The sequence below is a fragment of the Balaenoptera acutorostrata genome, chromosome 2, assembly GCF_949987535.1.
Source record: "Balaenoptera acutorostrata chromosome 2, mBalAcu1.1, whole genome shotgun sequence".
Taxonomy (NCBI): Eukaryota; Metazoa; Chordata; class Mammalia; order Artiodactyla; family Balaenopteridae; genus Balaenoptera; species Balaenoptera acutorostrata.
The window spans coordinates 110,029,263-110,049,317 of NC_080065.1; the positions used below are offsets into that span (position 1 = coordinate 110,029,263).

At 34.5% G+C, this 20,055-nt stretch overlaps 1 protein-coding gene across 3 annotated transcripts in view; it reads right to left on the reverse strand.

Annotated features, from left to right (window-relative positions):
* Window positions 1–20,055, reverse strand: part of CEP120 (centrosomal protein 120) — a 77,537-nt gene that overhangs the window by 6,864 nt on the left and 50,618 nt on the right. For all 3 annotated transcript variants that reach the window (XM_007188484.2, XM_007188483.3, XM_007188486.2), the window contains one exon: window positions 16,147–16,245. In XM_007188484.2, coding sequence (XP_007188546.2) covers window positions 16,147–16,245 — 99 coding nt within the window. The remainder of the gene's footprint in view (window positions 1–16,146; window positions 16,246–20,055) is intronic.

Consider the following 20,055-nt stretch of genomic DNA (forward strand, 5'->3'; position numbering starts at 1 on the left):
TGTACAGTGTAAGTTTATGTCTGGCTTCTTTCGCTAAACGTTTTTTCAGATCCGTTCGTATTATGTGTAGTTGATGATTCACAGTACTACATAGCATTCTACTGGATGAATATACAGTCTTTTCATTCCACTGCCGAGGGACATTTGCGTTAGTTTCCAGTTTTGCATTATAAAGCTGATGTGAACATTATTGTACATTCATGGACTTTTGTATGCATTTCTACTGAGTATATACCTGTGATTCAAACTGCTGGGTCATTGGGTATAAGAATTTCAATATTAGTAAATATGGTCTGTTTTTAAAGTAGTAGTACTAATTTACACTCCCATGTAAGCATTCCAGTGCTCTATACTCTTGCCAAAACTGGGTAATGTCAGTTTTTTCTTTTTTCTTTTTTTTCATTTAAACCATTCTGATAACTTATGTAGTGGTATCTCATGATTTTATTTTGCACTTTTTCAAATAATAATGAGGTTGAACATGTTTTAATATTTTTAATGGCATTCTTATTCTGTAAAGTTCCTGTTCAACCATTTGGCCCTTTGCTCTACTTAGCAGTCCATCCTTCCTTATTGATACGTGTGTGATTCTTTACATATACTGGATAAATCCTTTGTCAATTATTTAAATTGTAAATATTTTCCACTAGTCTTTGTCTTGCCTTTTACTTTAATGGTGTTTTTTACTTAATTCTAATATGGTCCAAATTTATCTGTCTGTCTTTTTGTCTGCCTCAGTTTTTTGTTTTTTGTTTTTAATTTTTATTTATTTGGTTGCATGGGGTCTTAGTTGTGGCATGCATGTGGGATCTAGTTCCCTGACCAGGGATCGAACCCGGGCCCCCTGCATTGGTAGCCTGGGGTCTTATCCACTGTGCCACCAGGGAAGTCCCTGCGTGCCTGTTTTGAAGACACTACATCACCCTCTAGAAGCTTCATTTATCAAAAATTCATATGCAATTGGTTTTGTGTATGGTGAGATCAAGTTTCTTCTTCTCCGCATATAGAGCTCCAATTGACTTAGCAACATTTACTGGAAAATAACTTTTCCCCCCACTGCTTGGCAGTGTCACCTGTTATACATCACCTCTGTCCTTTTATGTATGAGTTGTTTCTGGATTCTCTATCCTTGCATTAAACTTCACTGTCTTAATTACTGTAACTTTCGTAACAATAACTGGATATTTGATAGTATGTCTTCTGTCTTCAAAATTCTTTTAGTTATTCTTGACGTCTGTATTTTCATATAAATATCAGTTTCTAGGGTTGAAAAAAATAGGCCTGCTGGAACTGCTTATGATTATGCTGAATCTACAAATCAATTTGCCAAAACCATTATCTTTACAATATTAATTCTTCAAACAGTGAACATAGTTTACCTCTCCAATTATTCAGTTCTTCTTTTGTTTAACAATATTTTATACTTCTCTATATACTGAGTAGCATCTTTCTTTGAATGTGCACCTAGGAGTTTCAAGTTTTTAAATGCTACTGCAAATGGCAGAGTTTTAAAATTTCTGTTCTCTGTCTCTGGTATAGAGAATTAAAATTGATATTTACATACTCATTTGGTTTCCAGCAAACTTGCTAAACTCACTTATTAATTCTAATAGGTCATCTGTAGATACTTTCTAGTTTTCTATGTACATAACAACTGTCATCTGCAAATGACAACAGTTTTATTTTTTCCTTTCCAGATGATAGACCCCCTTCTCTCTCGGCCTGTTACACTGGATAGAACCTCTAGTACAATATTAAAAAATGATAATAGAGGGCATTTTTCTCTCATTCCTGATCTCAGAGGAAAACCTTTAAGAAATATTTTTTGGTAGGTTTTATTAGATTAAGAAATTTCCCCTACATTCTTAGTTTGCTAAGAATTGTTACTGGGAATGGGTACTGACTTTTTCTGCATTTTTGATAGGAGCATTTGATTTCTTCTCCTTTATTCTTTTTTCTTTTATAAATTTATTTTTGGCTGCGTTGGGTCTTTGTTGTTGGGTCTTTGTTGCTGCGTGCGGGCTTTCTCTAGTTGTGGTGAGTGGGCTTCTCATTGCAGTAGCTTCTCCGAGTTTCGTAGCTCGGGCTCTAGGCGCACGGGCTTCAGTAGTTGCGGCACATGGGCTCAGTAGTTGTGGCACACGGGCTTAGTTGCTCCACGGCATGTGGGATCTTCCCGGACCACGGCTCGAACCCGTGTTCCCTGCATTGGCAGGTGGATTCTTAACCACTGCGCCACCAGGGAAGTCCTCCTTTATATTTTAAGGGGGTAAATAGTCAACTTCCCCTTTGTTTAATAAATAAACTTAGTTGTGATGCTTACAAGTTTTATATCTATGTTCATGAGATTGGCCAATTAATTTTCTTATAATGTCCTTGTCAGATTTTAGGATCAAGATAACGCTGGTCTCATTTTTTTAAAAAGTGAGAAGTATTCTCTCTTCCTAGTTTCTGAAACAGTTTGTGTAAGATTATTGTTAGTTCTTTCTAAAATGTTTACTAAAATTGAAACGTGAAGCCATTTAGGTCTGGAGCCTTCTTTTGGTGAAGGTTTTTCATTACATATTAAATTTCTCTAATAGCTATATGACTACTTCTATTATCTGTTTCTTTTTGTATTGGTTTTGTGAGTTCTGTGTCTCATATTCACATAAAAATTTCATACCATTCTCTTATCTCCTTAAATGTCTGTGGATCTGTAGCCCTGTCCCATTTTTTTTAAACCTTGATATTGGGAGTTACTGCCTATTGTTTTGGTCCTTGAACACTCTTTGCCAACTTTGTTGATTTTGCTGTACATTTTCCCCATAATTCATCAATTTTTACTCATTTTGATTATTTCCTTCCTCCTAATTTCCTATTTGCTTATTGACTGTTTGAAAGGGATATTTAGAGAACAGATTTCATGCTTTTCTTATTGATATTTTTCAAGTGAACCTGAGGCTATAAATCTCCTTAAGCACAATTTTCATTAAAGCTCATGTCTTGATATGTTTTATTTTAATTATTTAGTTCAAAACGTTTTCTAATTTCATTTGTGGTCTCCAATTTAGCCATGGGTTATAAGAAGTGTACTATTTCAATCATGGGGGATACTTATTATCTTTTTATTACTAATTTCTAGCTTAATCTCATTGTGCTCAGAGAACATATTCTGAATTACAATTCTCTGAAATTTGTTTAGAATTGCTGTTCGATTCAGCATATGAGCAATTTAGCTAAATGTTCCAGTGCACTAGAAAATGATGTGTATCCTGGGACTTTTTTGATGAAGTATTCTACATATAACAATGGTTAGGTCATCTAAATCTTCTAAATCTTATTATCCATTGTTGGTTTGCTCTATCAGTTCCCAGGAGAGTTATGGTAAAATCTACCATTATTATGCATTTGTCCATTTCTCCTTTTAGCTCTATTAATTTTTGCTTTATATAAATTTGTGGCTGTTACCAGGAACACTCAATGTAGAATTGTTGTCAACTTCTAGGTGACTGACCCTTTTATGATTATGAAAACTCTCTTAATCTACAGTAATGCCTCTTGCCCTAGAGTCTAAGCTCTGTGGGTTAATATTAATGTAACGTACAATTTCCCCTTTTTAAATTTAACTATTTTGTACTCTTATAGTTAAAGCGTCCTTATATTTAAGTCACATACTGTTGTTTTTTTAATTCAGTTTTTAGTTGAATATGTCTTTAATAATGGTATTCAGTCCATTTATATTTAAAGAAATGGGTGATATATATGGGTTTAAATCTTTACATATTACTATTTTCTACTTCTTCCATCTATTTTATGTTCTGCTTCTCTCCTTTTGTCCTTTTTTAGATTAATCTAATATTTTATGTCATTCTATTTTTCCCTTCTATCAGCTTATTTTTACTCTTCTTTTACATAGAAATTAAGACCTTTACAACTTCACAGACAATGCAACATACTTTAAACATTTTAACTCTATTTATCCCTTCATATCTTTTGTACTGTTATTTGCCATGAATTTTAATTCTCTATATACTTTAAACCCAACAAATACTGTGATTATTGTTTTCTCCCAATTTTTGTTAGTCTGAAAGTCTTACGTCGCTTTCAATAATGAAGTACATTTTCACTGGATACTGAATTTAGGTGGGCCATTACTTCCTTTGAGTACTTTAAGGATGTTATTCCACTGTTTTATGAATTCCTTTACTACTGTTGAAAGTTCATCTGTCAATCTCATTGTTGCTCCTGTGAAGGAAACGTTTCCCTCTTTATCCATGGCTTTAAATATTTTCTTTGCTTTGGGGCTATTTTTTTTAAAATTAATTTTTACTGGAGTACAGTTGATTTACAATGTTGTGTTAGTTTCTGCTCTACAGCAAAGTGAATCAGTTATACATATACATATATCCACTCTTTTTTAGATTCTTCTCCTATATAGGTCATTACAGAGTATTGAGTAGACTTCCCTGTGCTATACAGTAGGTTCTTATTTGTTAACTATTTTATATATAGTAGTGTGTATATTGTCAATCCCAAACTTCTAACTTACCCCTCCTTCCCCCTTTCCCCCTGGTAACCGTAAGTTTGTTTTCTATATCTGTGATTCTATTTGTTTTGTAAATAAGTTCATTTGTACCATTTTCTTAGATTCCACATAGAAGTGATATCATATGATCTTTTTCTTTCTCTGACTTACTTCACTCAGTATGACAATCTCTAGGTCCATTCATGTTGCTGCAAATGGCATTATTTCATTCTTTTTTATGGCTGAGTAATATTCCATTGCACATATGTACCACATCTTCTTTATCCTTTCCTCTGTCAATGGACACTGAGGTTGCTTCCATGTCCTGGCTATTGTAAATAGTGCTGCAATGAACACTTGGTGCGTGTATCTTTTCGAATTATGGTTTTCTCCAGATATATGCCCAAGAGTGGGATTGCTGGATCACATGGTAGCTGTTTTTTAAGTAACCTCCATACTGTTTTCCATAGTGGTTGTACCAATTTACATTGCAACCAACAGTGTAGGAGGGTTCCCTTTTCTCTACACCCTCTCCAGCATTTACTGTTTGTAGACCTTTTTAGGATGGCCATTCTGACCAGTGTGAGGTGATACCTCATTGTAGTTTTGACTTGCATTTCTCTAATAATAACTAGTGATGTTGAGCCTCTTTTCATGTACTTTTTGGCCATGTGTATGTCTTCCTTGGAGAACTGTCTATTCAGATCTTCTGCCCATTTTTGGATTGGGTTGTTTGTTTTTTTCATATTGAGCTGCATGAGCTGTTTGTATATCTTGGAGATTAATCCCTTGTCAGTAGCTTCGTTTGCAAATATTTTCTCCCATTCTGTGGGTTGTCTTTTCCTTTTACTTATGGTTTCCTTTGCTGTGCAAAAGCTTTTAAGTTTGATTAGGTCCCATTTGTTTATTTTTGTTTTCATTTTCATTACTCTAGGTGGTGGATCCAAAAAGATATTGCTGCAATTTATGTCAGAGAGTTTCTGCCTAAGTTTTCCTCTAAGAGTTTTATAGTGTCCGGTCTTACATTTAGGTGTTTAATCCATTTTGAGTTTATTTTTGTGTATGGTGCTAGAGAATGTTCTAATTTCTTTCTTTTACATGCAGCTGCCCAGTTTTCCCAGCACCACTTACTGAAGATGCTGTCTTTTCTCTATTGTATATTCTTGCCTCCTTTGTTATAGATTAGGTGACCATGGGTGCATGGGTTTATCTCTGGACTTTCTATCCTGTTCCACTGATCTATATTTCTGTTTTTGTGCCAGTACCATACCGTTTTGATGACTGTAGCTTTGTAGTGTAGTCTGAAGTCAGGGAATCTGATTCCCCCAGCTCCGTTTTTCTTTCTCAAGATTGCTTTGGCTATTTGGGGTCTTTTGTGTTTCCACAGAAATTGTAAATTTTTTTGTTCTAATTCGGTGAAAAATGCTATTGGTAATTTGATAGGGGTTGCACTGAATCTGTAGATTGCCTTGGGTAGTATAGTCATTTTGACAATACTGATTCTTCCAATCCAAGAACGTGGTATATCTTTCCATCTCTTTGTGTCATCTTTGATTTCTTTCATCTGTATCTTAGTTTTCTGAGTACAGGTCTTTTGCCTCCTTAGGTAGGTTTATTCCTGTGTATTTTATTCTTTTTGATGCGATGGTAAATGGGATTGTTTCCTTAATTTCTCTTCTCATCTTTCGTTGTTAGTGTATAGGAATGCAAGAGATTTCTGTGTATTAATTTTGTATCCTGCAACTTTACCAAATTCATTAACGAGCTCTAGTAGTTTGACTATTTAAAATTATTTATAAAACAGACCCAGTAGAGTTCTCTAGCTCTTCTATTATGTGAAGACAGTGGAAAGATGGCCATTTATGAACTGGGAAGTGGGCCCTCTCCAGACACAGGACTTGACCATGTGTACACTTTGATCTCAGACTTCCAGCCTTCAGAAATAAACAACAGAAATTTGTTTCTCACATAAGCCATCTAGTCTGTGCTATTTGGTTACAGCAGCCCAAACAGACTAAGACAGGGGTCTGTGGTTACACAAAAAGTAGTCAGTCTCATATACCCTATCCTGTATGTCACTTATGTTCTTTGTTGTATTTTCCATCCTTTTTTCTGTTCCAGTTTGGATACTTTTTATTGGCTTATCTTCAGTTCACATATCCTTGGTTCTGCTGTTAATTCATCTACTGAATCTTACAATTCATTTGTGATACTTTTCAGTTCCAGAATGTCTATATGATTGAAAAGGCTCTACTTCTCTAATACATTTCTCCATCATATCACCTATTTTCTAGTAGTTATCTCTAACTTTGTGTCTGGTGATTCCAGAATCTGTTGATTTATTTCTGTTGATCAAAAGACAATAAGACATTCCACATGCAAGTCTAATAAACAAATGAAAAGATGCTCAAAGTCAATAATCAGGGAAATGAAAATTTAAGCCACAGAGTGATATGATTTCGGACCCACCAAACTGGAAAAAGTTAATACATCTGATAACAGCCAAGTGTTAGACATGGTGTTAAGAATAACAATTACACACCATTCTTGGGAACTGCAGATTTGTACAACCACTTTGGAAAGTAATTTCACAACATTTAGTGAAGCAGAAGAAATGAGTGAACTCTATGACCAGAAGTTCTACTTTTAGATATAAACACTAGAGAAACTCTTACATGTATAAAATTTTTCACTGTTGTCTTATTATGAGAAAACTTAAGAGTATTTATATGTTTGTTTTATAAAGCAATAAAATAAACTTTAGCTACTGCATCAAAATAGCTAAATTTTGAATCACACAAGGTAGTCACCGAAGAATGATTCAAAGAGAATATTTCCATGTATATAAAGTTTAAAAACATACAAAAGTAAACTGTTGTTTACCGATATTTTTAATACCTTATAAGCTTATAAAGAAAAGCAAAGGAATAATAAGTACCAAATTCAGCTAAGTAGTTACCTGCGGAGAGGATGCAGGTTAGAAAAGGCACAAGGAGCACTGATAATGCTGTTTCTTACACTAGAAGGTGGGGGTTGAAGTGCATAAGAATCTTCTTTTTTCCCCCTCTTTGGAATGTATGATATATTTCATTTAAAGAGTAATTATTAAAAAATAAAGAAAGGAAAAGAAATCCAGACAAGAATACACCAAATTGTTATCTCTGGCTGAGGAGGTGATAAGGTTACCAGTGACTATTATTTTTCTATGCTAGGATGCTGCAAAATTTGGATTTCTTTTACACTAAGCAAATATAATTGCAAACAGGAAAAAGATGGTCAATTATTTAATTTTAGGTTATTTTGTAAAACTGTAACTTTATAAAACTTGAAACATTTTAATTCTAAAACATAAGCCTTTAAATGCCTTGAATTTTTAATCAAGTATACATCATTAATAATAATCACACATGCACACACAAAAATTAGAGGTTAGAGGAAGAAATCCTCTCTGCTGCCAGGTGCTCTGGGTTAAAGGCTCCTCAATCAAGTGAGTATAATCTTTATTTTGCCTTGGCTGCCTATAAATCCAGAGAGGAGATGTAAACATGCATACACTAGACTAAACAGCGGCTAAAACGTGGCCACTACTTACTCTCCCACTCACACATACCATGTAAGTCTGTGGGAAAAAACTTACAGCTAAACTAAGGAACTCAAGTCAAGTTTTCTGAAAATAACCCAGAGCTGACAAGTCAGTAGGAGGGCCTGGATGGTTTCAAGACACAGTTTTTAACCAAGACTTGGACCTCCAACTGTTTTCTTAAACAAAGATTTACATCCCATCCTTGGCTAAATTACTTGTAAATTAATCAAATTAATTACTCTGAGTGGATAAGCAGGAGGCTGGACAAGATAGTGCTGATGTCAGCCAATGAAGTCTGTGTTGTTTTAACTAAATATATCAGCTTAGTTTTAAACAGATCTACTGTGCACAAATATGGTAAGGGACTCACATCCTACCCAAAATCTTAGTTCTGTTTCCTGTCCTGTGAACAAACATACCTAGTTTTAATGTATCAGACATGATAAAAATGTTAAATTTCCCAGAACAACAAATTCATACCTTTTAACAATGATTCATTTATTTTTAAAAAGTAGTGGCTGTTATTCTTCCTCCTTAACTATATTCTAATGTGTCAAGAAATGTTTTAAAATAAATACGGTACTTAGAACACAGTAAAGTAACAATCTTAACTTGGAGATGGGAAAAAAAGAAACTAAATTACCCCTTAAATGTCTAACAACCAGAACTCTTTAAAGTCAGTGTTATACATCATACCAAAGATAGCAAATCCAGACTGTATGGATATCGTTTCCTTGTCTTCTAAGTTAGGACCCATTTTATGTTACACTTATTTATATTTTACAGCTGTCGCCTACCCACTTACCCAAGAACAAAAAAGTTTACAACATGGAAACACCAGCTTTTATGCTTGTGAATCAGAAGAAAAGATTTTTTTCCAAATAATTGGAAGATTATGATTTTTTAAATTCACAAATTGACTATACTGGGTCACCTTTGAGTAATGGAAATCTCTGTTTAAACATTCTTTTGGCAATAGGCACGGAGCGTTAGGTCTTATTTCCAAGCTTTACCAGCTGGGTTTTGTCATTAACATTTATTAACAATCTAAGATATGGCTTTCGCCGTCTAATCCATACTACACAAATGTTTTGTATGGCCCTCCAGAGGATTTTGCTGTGACAAATTACTGGCAGAGATTATAGCCCCGTGGCTATTCACCAGAGGCAATGTAAAATTAACATGGTACTAATCCAATTTAAACAAGAAGTTGCACAAACAATCCTCTGAACAAAAGCAGATAGAGGATTCCAATTTTATATTCAAATACAATGTGTTTTTAATAAAAAGCTTTAGAAAAAAAACTGAAGTAACTTTCACACATATAAATTGTGCCTATTTGATGAAGGTATTAATTTTAATCTTCCAAAAACAGTGGCAGAACACAATTCACTATGGTAATCGCAAGGTCTATTAAATTTCTTCTTAAAGTGTTGCATCTCAAATGTGGTCTGTAGAACATCAGTGATTCCTAGTGACCTTGAAATATGTTTACAGTGTTGTTTCTAAAGCAGAAAGTCTATGGGATAAGGAATAGAAGTGGTCTGCAATGAAGATTACTGCACTCAAAGAATGAGACTATTTTCTTTCATGAAGTAGAAGTCTGGAGTTGAACCAGGAATTTAACACTATGTTTTCTTTTCTTCTTAATTCACTTACAGTAACTTAAAAGAGGCATCTGAACTTCTGTGATATCCTCTGTTATTAGGCACAAATAGTTAAAATTACTTTGCCAATGCTTTTTAGGCAAGAAGGTAGAAAACACTTAGGAATAAAGGGTAAATAGAAAACAATGAATTAAAGGAAAAATCCAGAAGATAGCAAAAGTGTATGAGAATGCATATGTTAGGAAGGAGGGGTGCTTGGGTGGGAGCCTTTTAAACTGAACCTTTTTTTAAGAGTCTCAGTCCATGAACTGGGGGGTTTTTGTTCAGAAGATTATTTTCTTACATTTGAAAAACCACCTCAAACAGTGAAAACAACGTCTGTCAACATACATATATGAACATAACTTAAAAATCAATTTACTCAAAGTAATAAATTTTTGCATGGATATTTCTTAAAAAGAAACATAACAATTATAATGAAATTATGCTCTGATAATTAATCACTCATTTCTCCAGAAGAAATGCCCTATCAACAGCTCACAGGCTTCCATCTTTTCATTACTAATTTTGGTAATGCCTTGTAATTAATTACCATTGCATTAGTCTCTTATCCTTCGTAAGTTGCATAAATTTCTTCAGTGGTAGGCACTGTCTTCCACTTCCTCCCAATCTACTCTCCATTTTAAGACTTGAAATGATTTCATATCTAATACTGATATTTATTATTTTTTAAAAATGTTTATTTTACATTGGAGTATAGTTGATTTACAATGTTTTGTTAGTTTCAGGTGTACAACTAAGTGATTCAGTTATACATATACATATGTCCATTCTTTTTCAAATTCTTTTCCCATTTAGGATGTTACATAATATTGAGTAGAGTTCCCTGTGCTATACAATCCTGTGCTTATATTCTTGTTGATCATCTATTTTATATATAGTAGTGTGTATAAGTCAATCCCAAACTCCTAATTTATCCCTCCCCCCAACATTTCCCTTTTGGTAATCATAAGTTTGTTTTCTATGTCTGTGCATCTGTTTCTGTTTTGTAAATAAGTTCATTTGTACCTTTTTTTTTTAAAGATTCCACATATGAGTGATATCATATGGTATTTGTCTTTCTCTGACTTACTTCACATAGTATGATAATCTTTAGGTCCATCCATGTTGCTGCAAATGGCATTATTTCATTCTTTTTTATGGCTGAGTAATATTCCATTGCACATATGTACCACATCTTCTTTATCCTTTCCTCTGTCAATGGACATTTAGGTTGCTTCCATGTCCTGGCTATTGTAAATAGTGCTGCAATGAACACTGGGGTGCATACATCTTTTTGAATTATGGTTTTTCTCCAGATATATGCCCAGGAGTGGGATTGCTGGATCATATGGTAGCTCCATTTTTAGTTTCTTAAGGAATCTCCATACTGTTTTCCATAATGGCTGTGCCAATTTACAGTCCCACCAACAGTGTAGGGTTCCCATTTCTCCACACCCTCTCCAGCATTTACTATTTGTAGACTTTTTGATGATGGCCATTCTGACTGGTATGAGGTGATATCTCACTGTAGATTTGATTTGCATTTCTCTAATAACTAGTGATGCTGAGCCTCTTTTCATGTACTTTTTGGCTATCTGTATGTCTTCATTGGAGAACTATTTAGATCTTCTGCCCAGTTTTTGATTGGGTTGTTTGTTTTTTTCATATTGAGCTGCATGAGCTGTTTGTAAATTCTGGAGATTAATCCCTTGTCGGTTGCTTTGTTTGCAAATATTTTCTCTCATTCTGTGGGTTGTCTTTTCATTTTGTTTATGGCTTCCTTTGCTGTGCAAAAGCTTTTAAGTTTGATTAGGTCCCATTTGTTTATTTTTGTTTTCATTTTCATTACTCTAGGAGGTGGATCCAAAAAGACAGTGCTGTGATTTATGTCAAAGAGTGTTCTGCCTATGTTTTCCTCTAAGAGTTTTACAGTACCTGGCCTTACATCTAGGTGTTTAATCCATTTTGAGTTTATTTTTGTGTATGGTGTTAGGGAATGTTCTAATTTCATTCTTTTACATGTAGCTGTCCAGTTTTCCCAGCACCACTTATTGAAGAGACTGTCTTTTCTGCACTGTATATTCTTGCCTACTTTGTCATAGATTAGGTGACCATGGGTGCGTGGGTTTATCTCTGGGCTTTCTATCCTGTTCCTTTGATCTATATTTCTGTCTTTGTGCCAATACCATACTGTGTTTTTTTTTAAATTAATTTATTTTTGGCTGCACTGGGTCTTTGTTGCAGTGTGCGGGCTTTTTATTGCAGTGGCTTCTCTTGTTGCAGAGCATGGGCTCCAGGCGTGTGGGCTCAGCAGTTGTGGCTCACAGGCTCTAGAGCGCAGGCTCAGTAGTTTTGGTGCACGGGCTCAGTTGCTCCACGGCATGTGGGATCTTCCCGGACCAGGGCTCGAACCTGTGTCCCCCGCACTGGCAGGCAGACTCTTAACGACTGCCACCAGGGAAGCCCATACTATACTGTTTTGATGATTGTAGCTTTGTAGTATAGTCTGAAGTCAGGGAGCATGATTTCTCCAGCTCCATTTTTCTTTCTCAAGACTGCTTTGGCTATTTGGGGTCTTTTGTGTTTCCATAGAAATTTTAAAAAGTTTTGTTCTAGTTCTGTGAAAAATGCCATTACCAATTTGATAGGGATTGCACTGAATCTGTAGATTGCCTTGGGCAGTATAGTCATTTTCACAATATTGATTCTTTCAATTCAAGAACATGGTATATCTTTCCAACTGTTTGTATCATCTTCAATTTCTTTCATCAACGTCTTATACTTTTCAGAGTACAGGTCTTTAGGTAGGTTTATTCCTAGATTTATTCCTAGTTATTTTATTCTTTTTAATGTGATAGTAAACGGGATTGTTTCCTTAATTTCTCTTTCTGATCTTTTGTTGTTGGTGTATAGAAATGCAAGAGATTTCTGTGCACTAATTTTGTATCCTGCAGTGTTACCAAATTCACTGATGAGCTCTAGTAGTTCTCTGGTAGCATCTTTAGGATTTTCTATGTATAGTATCATGTCATCTGCAAACAGTGACAGTTTTACTTCTTTTCCAGTTTGGATTCCTTTTTCTAATACTGATATTTGAAACACTGTTTTTGAACCATTTATCCCTCAGCTTTGAATGACAAAATACAATGATAACCCACTGTCCTCTTGTTTTTCTCATACTTATTTTGTATTATTTCTGCTAACTTCATTTGCATTTCTTACCACCCTGCCATGTTCTTGTTAAATATCAGCCCTCCCAGCTGAACTTTAAGTTTCTTGTGGGGAGAGAACTGCTGTATCTAGAGCATCTACCACTGTGCAAGGTGCATAGTAGGCTCTCCATAAATACTTGATGAATGAAAAATGAACAGATAAAACAACTATAGATGTTTCTTCAGACTCAATGCACTCTCATCTCTTTACACCTAACTTTAGGAAGTTCACCTACTGACTGACAGAATTGCATATCTGCACAATTAGCCCGAACACAGGTTTTTCCCCTTATGTCAGTTTCTACAGAACATCTATATTAAATCTACCATCCAAATACAAAGTACTGTTATTACTCAAACTATATTGAACCTCACTTCCCCACTGCTACTATTACATAACAACACTCTCCTATCTTGTAGACTTAAAAATTCTCTATTTTTGGTTGGTGCCTGTCATTTTTCAGCTACTCAGTTGTAAATCCTTCTAATATTTGTTCTATTCATCAATATTCCAAAGCTACCATCTGATTACGTCCCCAATGACTGAAACCAAGAATACTACACAATAGCTTTATGGCTCATATCCTTTTAACAACAGTTACCATTTATTGAGCATACACTATGTACAAAACACTGTGTTAAATGCTTTACAGACCACTCATTTAACTCTCAGAACAACGTGTGAGGAAAGATTTTTCATTTTCCAAATGAGGAGACTAATCAGAGAAATTATATTCCCCAAGTCACAAAGGTAGTTAAGAAGTATAGCCAAGATTCAATACAGCTCTCTTGACTCCAAGGCCATGTTCTAAACTGCTATGTATGCTGCCTCTGGTAGAATTTGTATCCTGTTATTTTTAATAGCCACTCTCACCACATTATTTCCTTGCTCCCAATTCCACAGGGACTCCTCCCTTTGGTACTAAATGTAACTTAAATATCTTGCCATCATGACTTTATATTAGCTTATTCTCTTTCAAAGTCACTTTAATTCTCATTACCAGAGCTAGTCTATCTGTCAGTGATGTCATTTTCCTTGCTTATGATAGGCCAGATCATGACTTCTTCTGCTTCAATACTCACTCTGTCAGAAATCCCTAATGTCTTCCACAGCTCACTTTGTTCTATTTGAAATTCTTTCATTATGTGGCTTCTATGGAATTAAACCATAACATTATAAAGCAGGAAGAGCCTGAGACTGCACTCCAGTCAAATGAGTCTAATCCTTGCTCTATCACTTAGTACCTGTGTGATCGTGTGCAACTTACTTAACATCTCTAAGTCTGTTTCTTTCATCTATAAAATGAAGTATTACCTGCTATATAGGGATCTTGGTTAGGATCAAATGAAAACGTATGAAGGGCTTAGCATAATACCAAGCACTTATCACTTTCCTTCCTCAAACATAAGAATTCTAAGTTCTATCTGCCACATCTTCAATTATCATCTCTGCAAAAGGATTCCTTCATGTTATTAAGCTCAATCATCCTCCCAACATCAGTCCATATTTCTAACTGCTTGCTGAATTTCTTTCTGTAAAAATTAAAATGTTCAAATCTGCAAGTCCTATCTCCTTCCCATGCCTCAATCAGCTTCTTGTCTTAATAACCATCATTCCAATCCTGGAAAACTCTCTTTCCAGACACTAAGGCTTGAACCCTTGACATCATCTTTGACTTTCCACTCTGCATTCTGATTAGGTATAGTGTACTGTATAGAATCTACCGAAACCATGTCTTTTAAAATAATCTCCTTGTCATGTTCCCACTGCTACCTAGTCCTTATTTCCTGAAATGACCTCTAAAATGGGACCTCCTCTGTTCTCCATGGAGAGTCTACGCTTTCTGACTTTGTGCCTCCTTGCTATAATCATTCTATTCATTGTCTATACAACATTTTCCCCACAGCTTTCCTAAATCACAACCAATTCTCCAGAGATCCATCTCAAATATCTCATCTTCTATGACACCTTTCCTAAGTTCTATTAAACAGATGTACTTCCCCTCCTGAGTACTCTGTACAGGTCTTTTCAGGGCTCTTACTATTTGGCAGTAAAGGTTATATTTATAGTTTTCTTCCCTATTACTAAACTGCAAGCTCCCTGAGGCAAAGACCTATGTTTTACTTATATCTATAAATCTAGGACAGTGCCTTGAACACAGGAAGCCCTCAGTACTATATATGATTATTCATTCATCTATCCTTAGTCTTGCGAGCATCTATAAAACATATTCAGTGTGTGTAATATTATTTTATACTTATGCTTACAATCCCAATTCATCTAAAAGCTATGTTAAGGCAAACTGCACTATTTATTCTCAGGCAGTCTAGTACATACTCTTCTATGAAGGTGGTAAGCATTTACTACAATACCTCAAAGATGTTTAACGACATTTGATGGTTTGGGAGACACATTAAAAAAAAATACAAATCTGAGAGACCCTACGTACCAAATTTCATTCAGCATATAATGGACACATTTCAGAAAAGCAAAACTTAGAATAAACTAACCACTAATGATCCTTAAAAGTTTAGGTCAAATAGATGAGATTCAAAACAAAAATCTTGCTCATATTTTATTTGATCTTAATAATTTGAAGACATTATAGCCAAAATTAAGGTTAATTCCTCAGGAAGCTAACAACATTTGTTACCTGGTACCAGGAAGGAAAAAACAAAAGTAATGTAAAGAATTTAGGAAACTACTCTCACTTTTAAATTCTTGTAAAATTATGCAAAATTTTTAATGAATAAATTACTGTGTCTTCCTAGGAATGACTTTTAAAATATGTTCTTAAAATTCTCCCCCCAAAGGCACTCCCAATAGAAGGAAATTAATACTAAGGAGAAAAGGATGGTAGTTTTATAAGTGAAAGTAAAAGGAGAAAAAGAATGGTAGTTTTTAAAGTGAAAGTAGAAATTATTCCCAACTTGCTGTGGGGAAGAGGATAGTTGGCTTTTAAAAAAAAAAAAAAAGGAAAAGAAAAAGGACCTAGAAGTTTTAGTTTTTATAAAGGAGGATCTTATATGTAACACATTAAAAAAAGGGGGGTGGGGCCTAATCTCAAATACAGAACTGGACATTTAAATACAGACATCTGAACCTAACAGATATTGCCAAATATGCAAACTTATAAAAAATCAAGGGAGAAAGACATAAAAAGAATACTCCATCATCAGCTATAAACTACATACCTGTTTAAGTCTGGCAAGTTCTTTCAAAGCTCGTCCCCACTGCTGCTTGTAATGCAGCTTAGACTTAGTTGCGGATTCCAACTTTCTTTCAAGTTCAACCTAACAGTGATTAAAATCATATCAAGTGAAACACTATACCACTGTGTACAATCACTGAAAGATAATATATACAAAGACTCTGGCTTAAGAAAAGAGTTTATATAGTGTAACGTACGACATCATCTAAAACTGTTATATAATTTACTGTAAATATTATGGCACATGAACATTTTCTTGTTTAAAATATAGTTGTATTTTTACTGCCTAACAGCCTATACTAAAAGGAACTGAATCAGTCTTAACCTCCAGACAGTTACTATAAATGTATTTAAAACATATATATTACATAAAGATCATAGAGTGAAAAAATACATTTTTTTTTTTATATATATATAACAAAAAGCAGTTGTTAGCATTCCATTTAGCTGAAACCTTCAACCTTGAAACCAAATTATTCCTTTTGGAGACCTATCATTATGTGGAATTTTGTCTTACATTGAAGAGAGCTTGTAGAGATACTTTTATAACTCTATTTTGGCAAAAATCATAGAATGCTGAAAACAGTGAACTGTTTTATCAGAAGGCAGTTTACTAAGAGTACAAAGTCAAAAATATTTTAAGAATGTTAAAATAAACCCAAGAGTAAGAAAAATAATGCTCCAAAAAACACTCATCTAACTTTTATTTTCTATTTTTCCTCAAATATATAAAGAAAAACACGAAATAGATTTGATTTTTAAAATACGGTTATTTATACTTGCAGCAGGCAATCTGTTGTGTATGAACTGAAGCCAACTTGGCTAGGTTTTGGAATGTACTCTCTCAAAGTTTCAGACCAAGTACCAAACAAATTCATGTAGCCAACAGACAGTTTTACTATTTAAGTGATAAGGTAATAATATGGATGAATTACAGTAAAATACTGTTAATCTAAACTGGCCTAATTTTTTTATATCAAGTCTAGTTTTTCCCATACACACAACTCCTAATGTTTTGCAGAAAAATAAAATCGAAGACACTATCCAAAAATTCAAACTTCAGAAAGCTCAGAAGGAAATAAAATGAAAGGAAAAGCACATTGCCAAAATCCCTTCACAAAAGACCAGAATGTTCTCTGCAGTAATATATGACTTCATGGAGTCAAGGTCTTTTCTGCTTTACAAATCCCTAGTGCTTGGATTTAAATGTGTTGACATTTCACAACTATACTCATACATCTTAAGTTGAATAATACTCTGAGATTATCAAAGATGATCTCTTCCACTTATGCCCTAAAGACTTATACATATTAGTTGGTAATTTTAACAAGAGGACATATGTCAGAGGAAAAGCAAAAATCTGTTTATAACTGTGTGATAAAAGAATAGTATTCAATTATAAAAGTGATCATGTCCCTGGGTCTTGGAGAAGGTACAATATCCTGGACGAGCCTCAGAATGAGGGTTAGGACAACCTAGAGAGATCACTTATACCCACTGAACTGACTCCATCAGAAAAAGCTGGGGAGATTTTATCAGTTTTGCCATGATTATCAAAATAACTCACATTTGCATTGATATTCACACAGTAGTTCACACTAATTTAAAATGCATATATAATCAAAACATATAATGTCTTTATTCTTAACAAACAAAAAAAAACTGTAGCTAACAAATCTGAGACGTTACACATCATTTTTCTAATTCATCCCAAACTACTAAATCAGTGATTCCTAACTTTTTTTTAAGGATACAGATGCCTCTGTGATTCTAAAGAAATATATGGACCCAATTCCCAAAAAAAGGTACACAACCAAAATTTTGACACAATTTCAGGGCATTCAAAGACCTCGAGTTAAGGGCCCTTTTTGTGGGTAGATATGAGACTTCAGGAAGGCTTTTTTGATTTAAATCATAAGCCAAGTTATAGACTCAAATTAAAACTTGGCTCAGGACCTAGAGTCAATTCAGAGGCTACTGAAGACCAAGCACAGACTTTCACTGATTCTCAATGTCCCTGTTTCTATCCTTGATATACCCACAACTCTAATTCTCTACTGGAGGCATGGCATTGTCTTTGCCTCTAATCTCCTATTCCCCAGTTCCAATGTGTCACAAAAAACTATAGATTTCTCCCTTGAAATGTTTTCCAGTTTTATTCTTTTATGTTCTTTCTACCATTTCCTAAGCTCAGGCTTATCTCATCTCTTGTCTGCTCAGCCTCAAACGTATTCTATCTACAAATCCTGCAAATCACTATTACATCAATTTACTCTCTACTAAAAAATCTACAACAGCTACTACTTGCCTACAGGACTGAGCCTAAACTCCTCTGCCTAGGTGTTAAAGCACTCCGAGATATAATTTCCATCCTAATTGTTCTACTACTTTCTTGGTATTCCTCAACAGGAAACCCTCTACTCCAACCACTGGGTTTGTCTCCCCTACATTAACCTTGTCCAAGTTACTTCCTGAGCCTGTCGATTCTTTTTCTTCGTTGCTTATTTAAAACTTCAGATTCAGCTCAAATTCTACCTCTCCATGGAGCTGTCTTAAAACTACTATATTCTGAACACCAAATGACTTCTTTCTGAATTGCAAAGAGTTCCTATCGCATTCCCTGGTATTCGATTATATATGGTCATTTAAGGTTCTCTGAGTCATCTCCCCAATTATATTACAAACTCTTTTAGAAGTGAGGTCCCAGGGACTTCCCTGGCGGTCTAGTGGTTAAGACTTTGCCTTCCAATGCAGGGGGTGTGGGTTCGATCCCTGGTCGGGGAGCTAAGATCCCACATGCCTCGCAGCCCAAAAACCAAAACATAAAACAAAAGCAATATTGTAACAAATTCAATAAAGACTTTAAAAATGGTTCACATCAAAAAAAAAAAAGTGAGGTCCCAAAAGGATAACATACTTTTACTCTTTTCTTTTCTCTCATTTTTCCCTTTGTCCTAAGACACAGTAGATACTCACCAAATGTTCTTAAATACACAAATTTAGTTTCTATCTTAATCTTCTGTATGCATTACTAAATTATAATGCTTTCCCTATTTTATTTTTTAAAAGTTCCAATTGTTTTTAAGCCATCTAAAAGTCATTTCCTAGCTAAAAGCACATCAAACTATCATTCACTTAAGGGATTCAAGAATTGCATTTGGTAAAACTGTATCTTAATGTTAACTTATTTTTAGACAATTTCAGTGAAAATGGAAATATTTGTGTTATATTGAAGAGATGAGTAAACAGAAAAGAAAAAAGCTCTCAATCAGACATAACCAGAAGTTGTAGACTAAATCAGGTACTTTTTCACTTAAGTCTTCCTTTTTATGCTTTTATCTCTTTGTTACTTAAGAAATAAGATTCTGCCCTCTTCTGGCTCCAAAAAAACTTACGAAGAAAGTTCAAAGAGCTGAGAAGCCTTGTTTTGCTAGGCATTTAAAAACAGTGGATGAATTCATTAGGTCTGATATAAAGGTGCTTCCATTACACTTTTTTTTTTTCCTTAACAAGTTCATGGTGCTGTTTATATTTGTAATATGTTTGGTGATTTTTATCCTTTTGGTAGAAGTGTAATTGGAAGAAGAAATTTTTAAAAATCACTATTATTTCTATGGTGATACTATCTAGTATATATTCAGAAAAGATGAATATGATAAGCCCTCTGTTCCAATTTTGAGATATTTGGCCCTGAATTTCCCCAAGATAAAATGGAAATACTCTTGACACCTACTTAAGAGAACTTGTGAGAATTGATGAGGTATTGTCTGAATGCTTCAAATATCTCTGGCAGGCCACATAATTCATAATATAAAAACAAATACTTTAATATTTGGTTTAATCAAAAGGGGTGGGAAATGTCCAGTCTGATTCAAATTCAAGGTCACTGGTA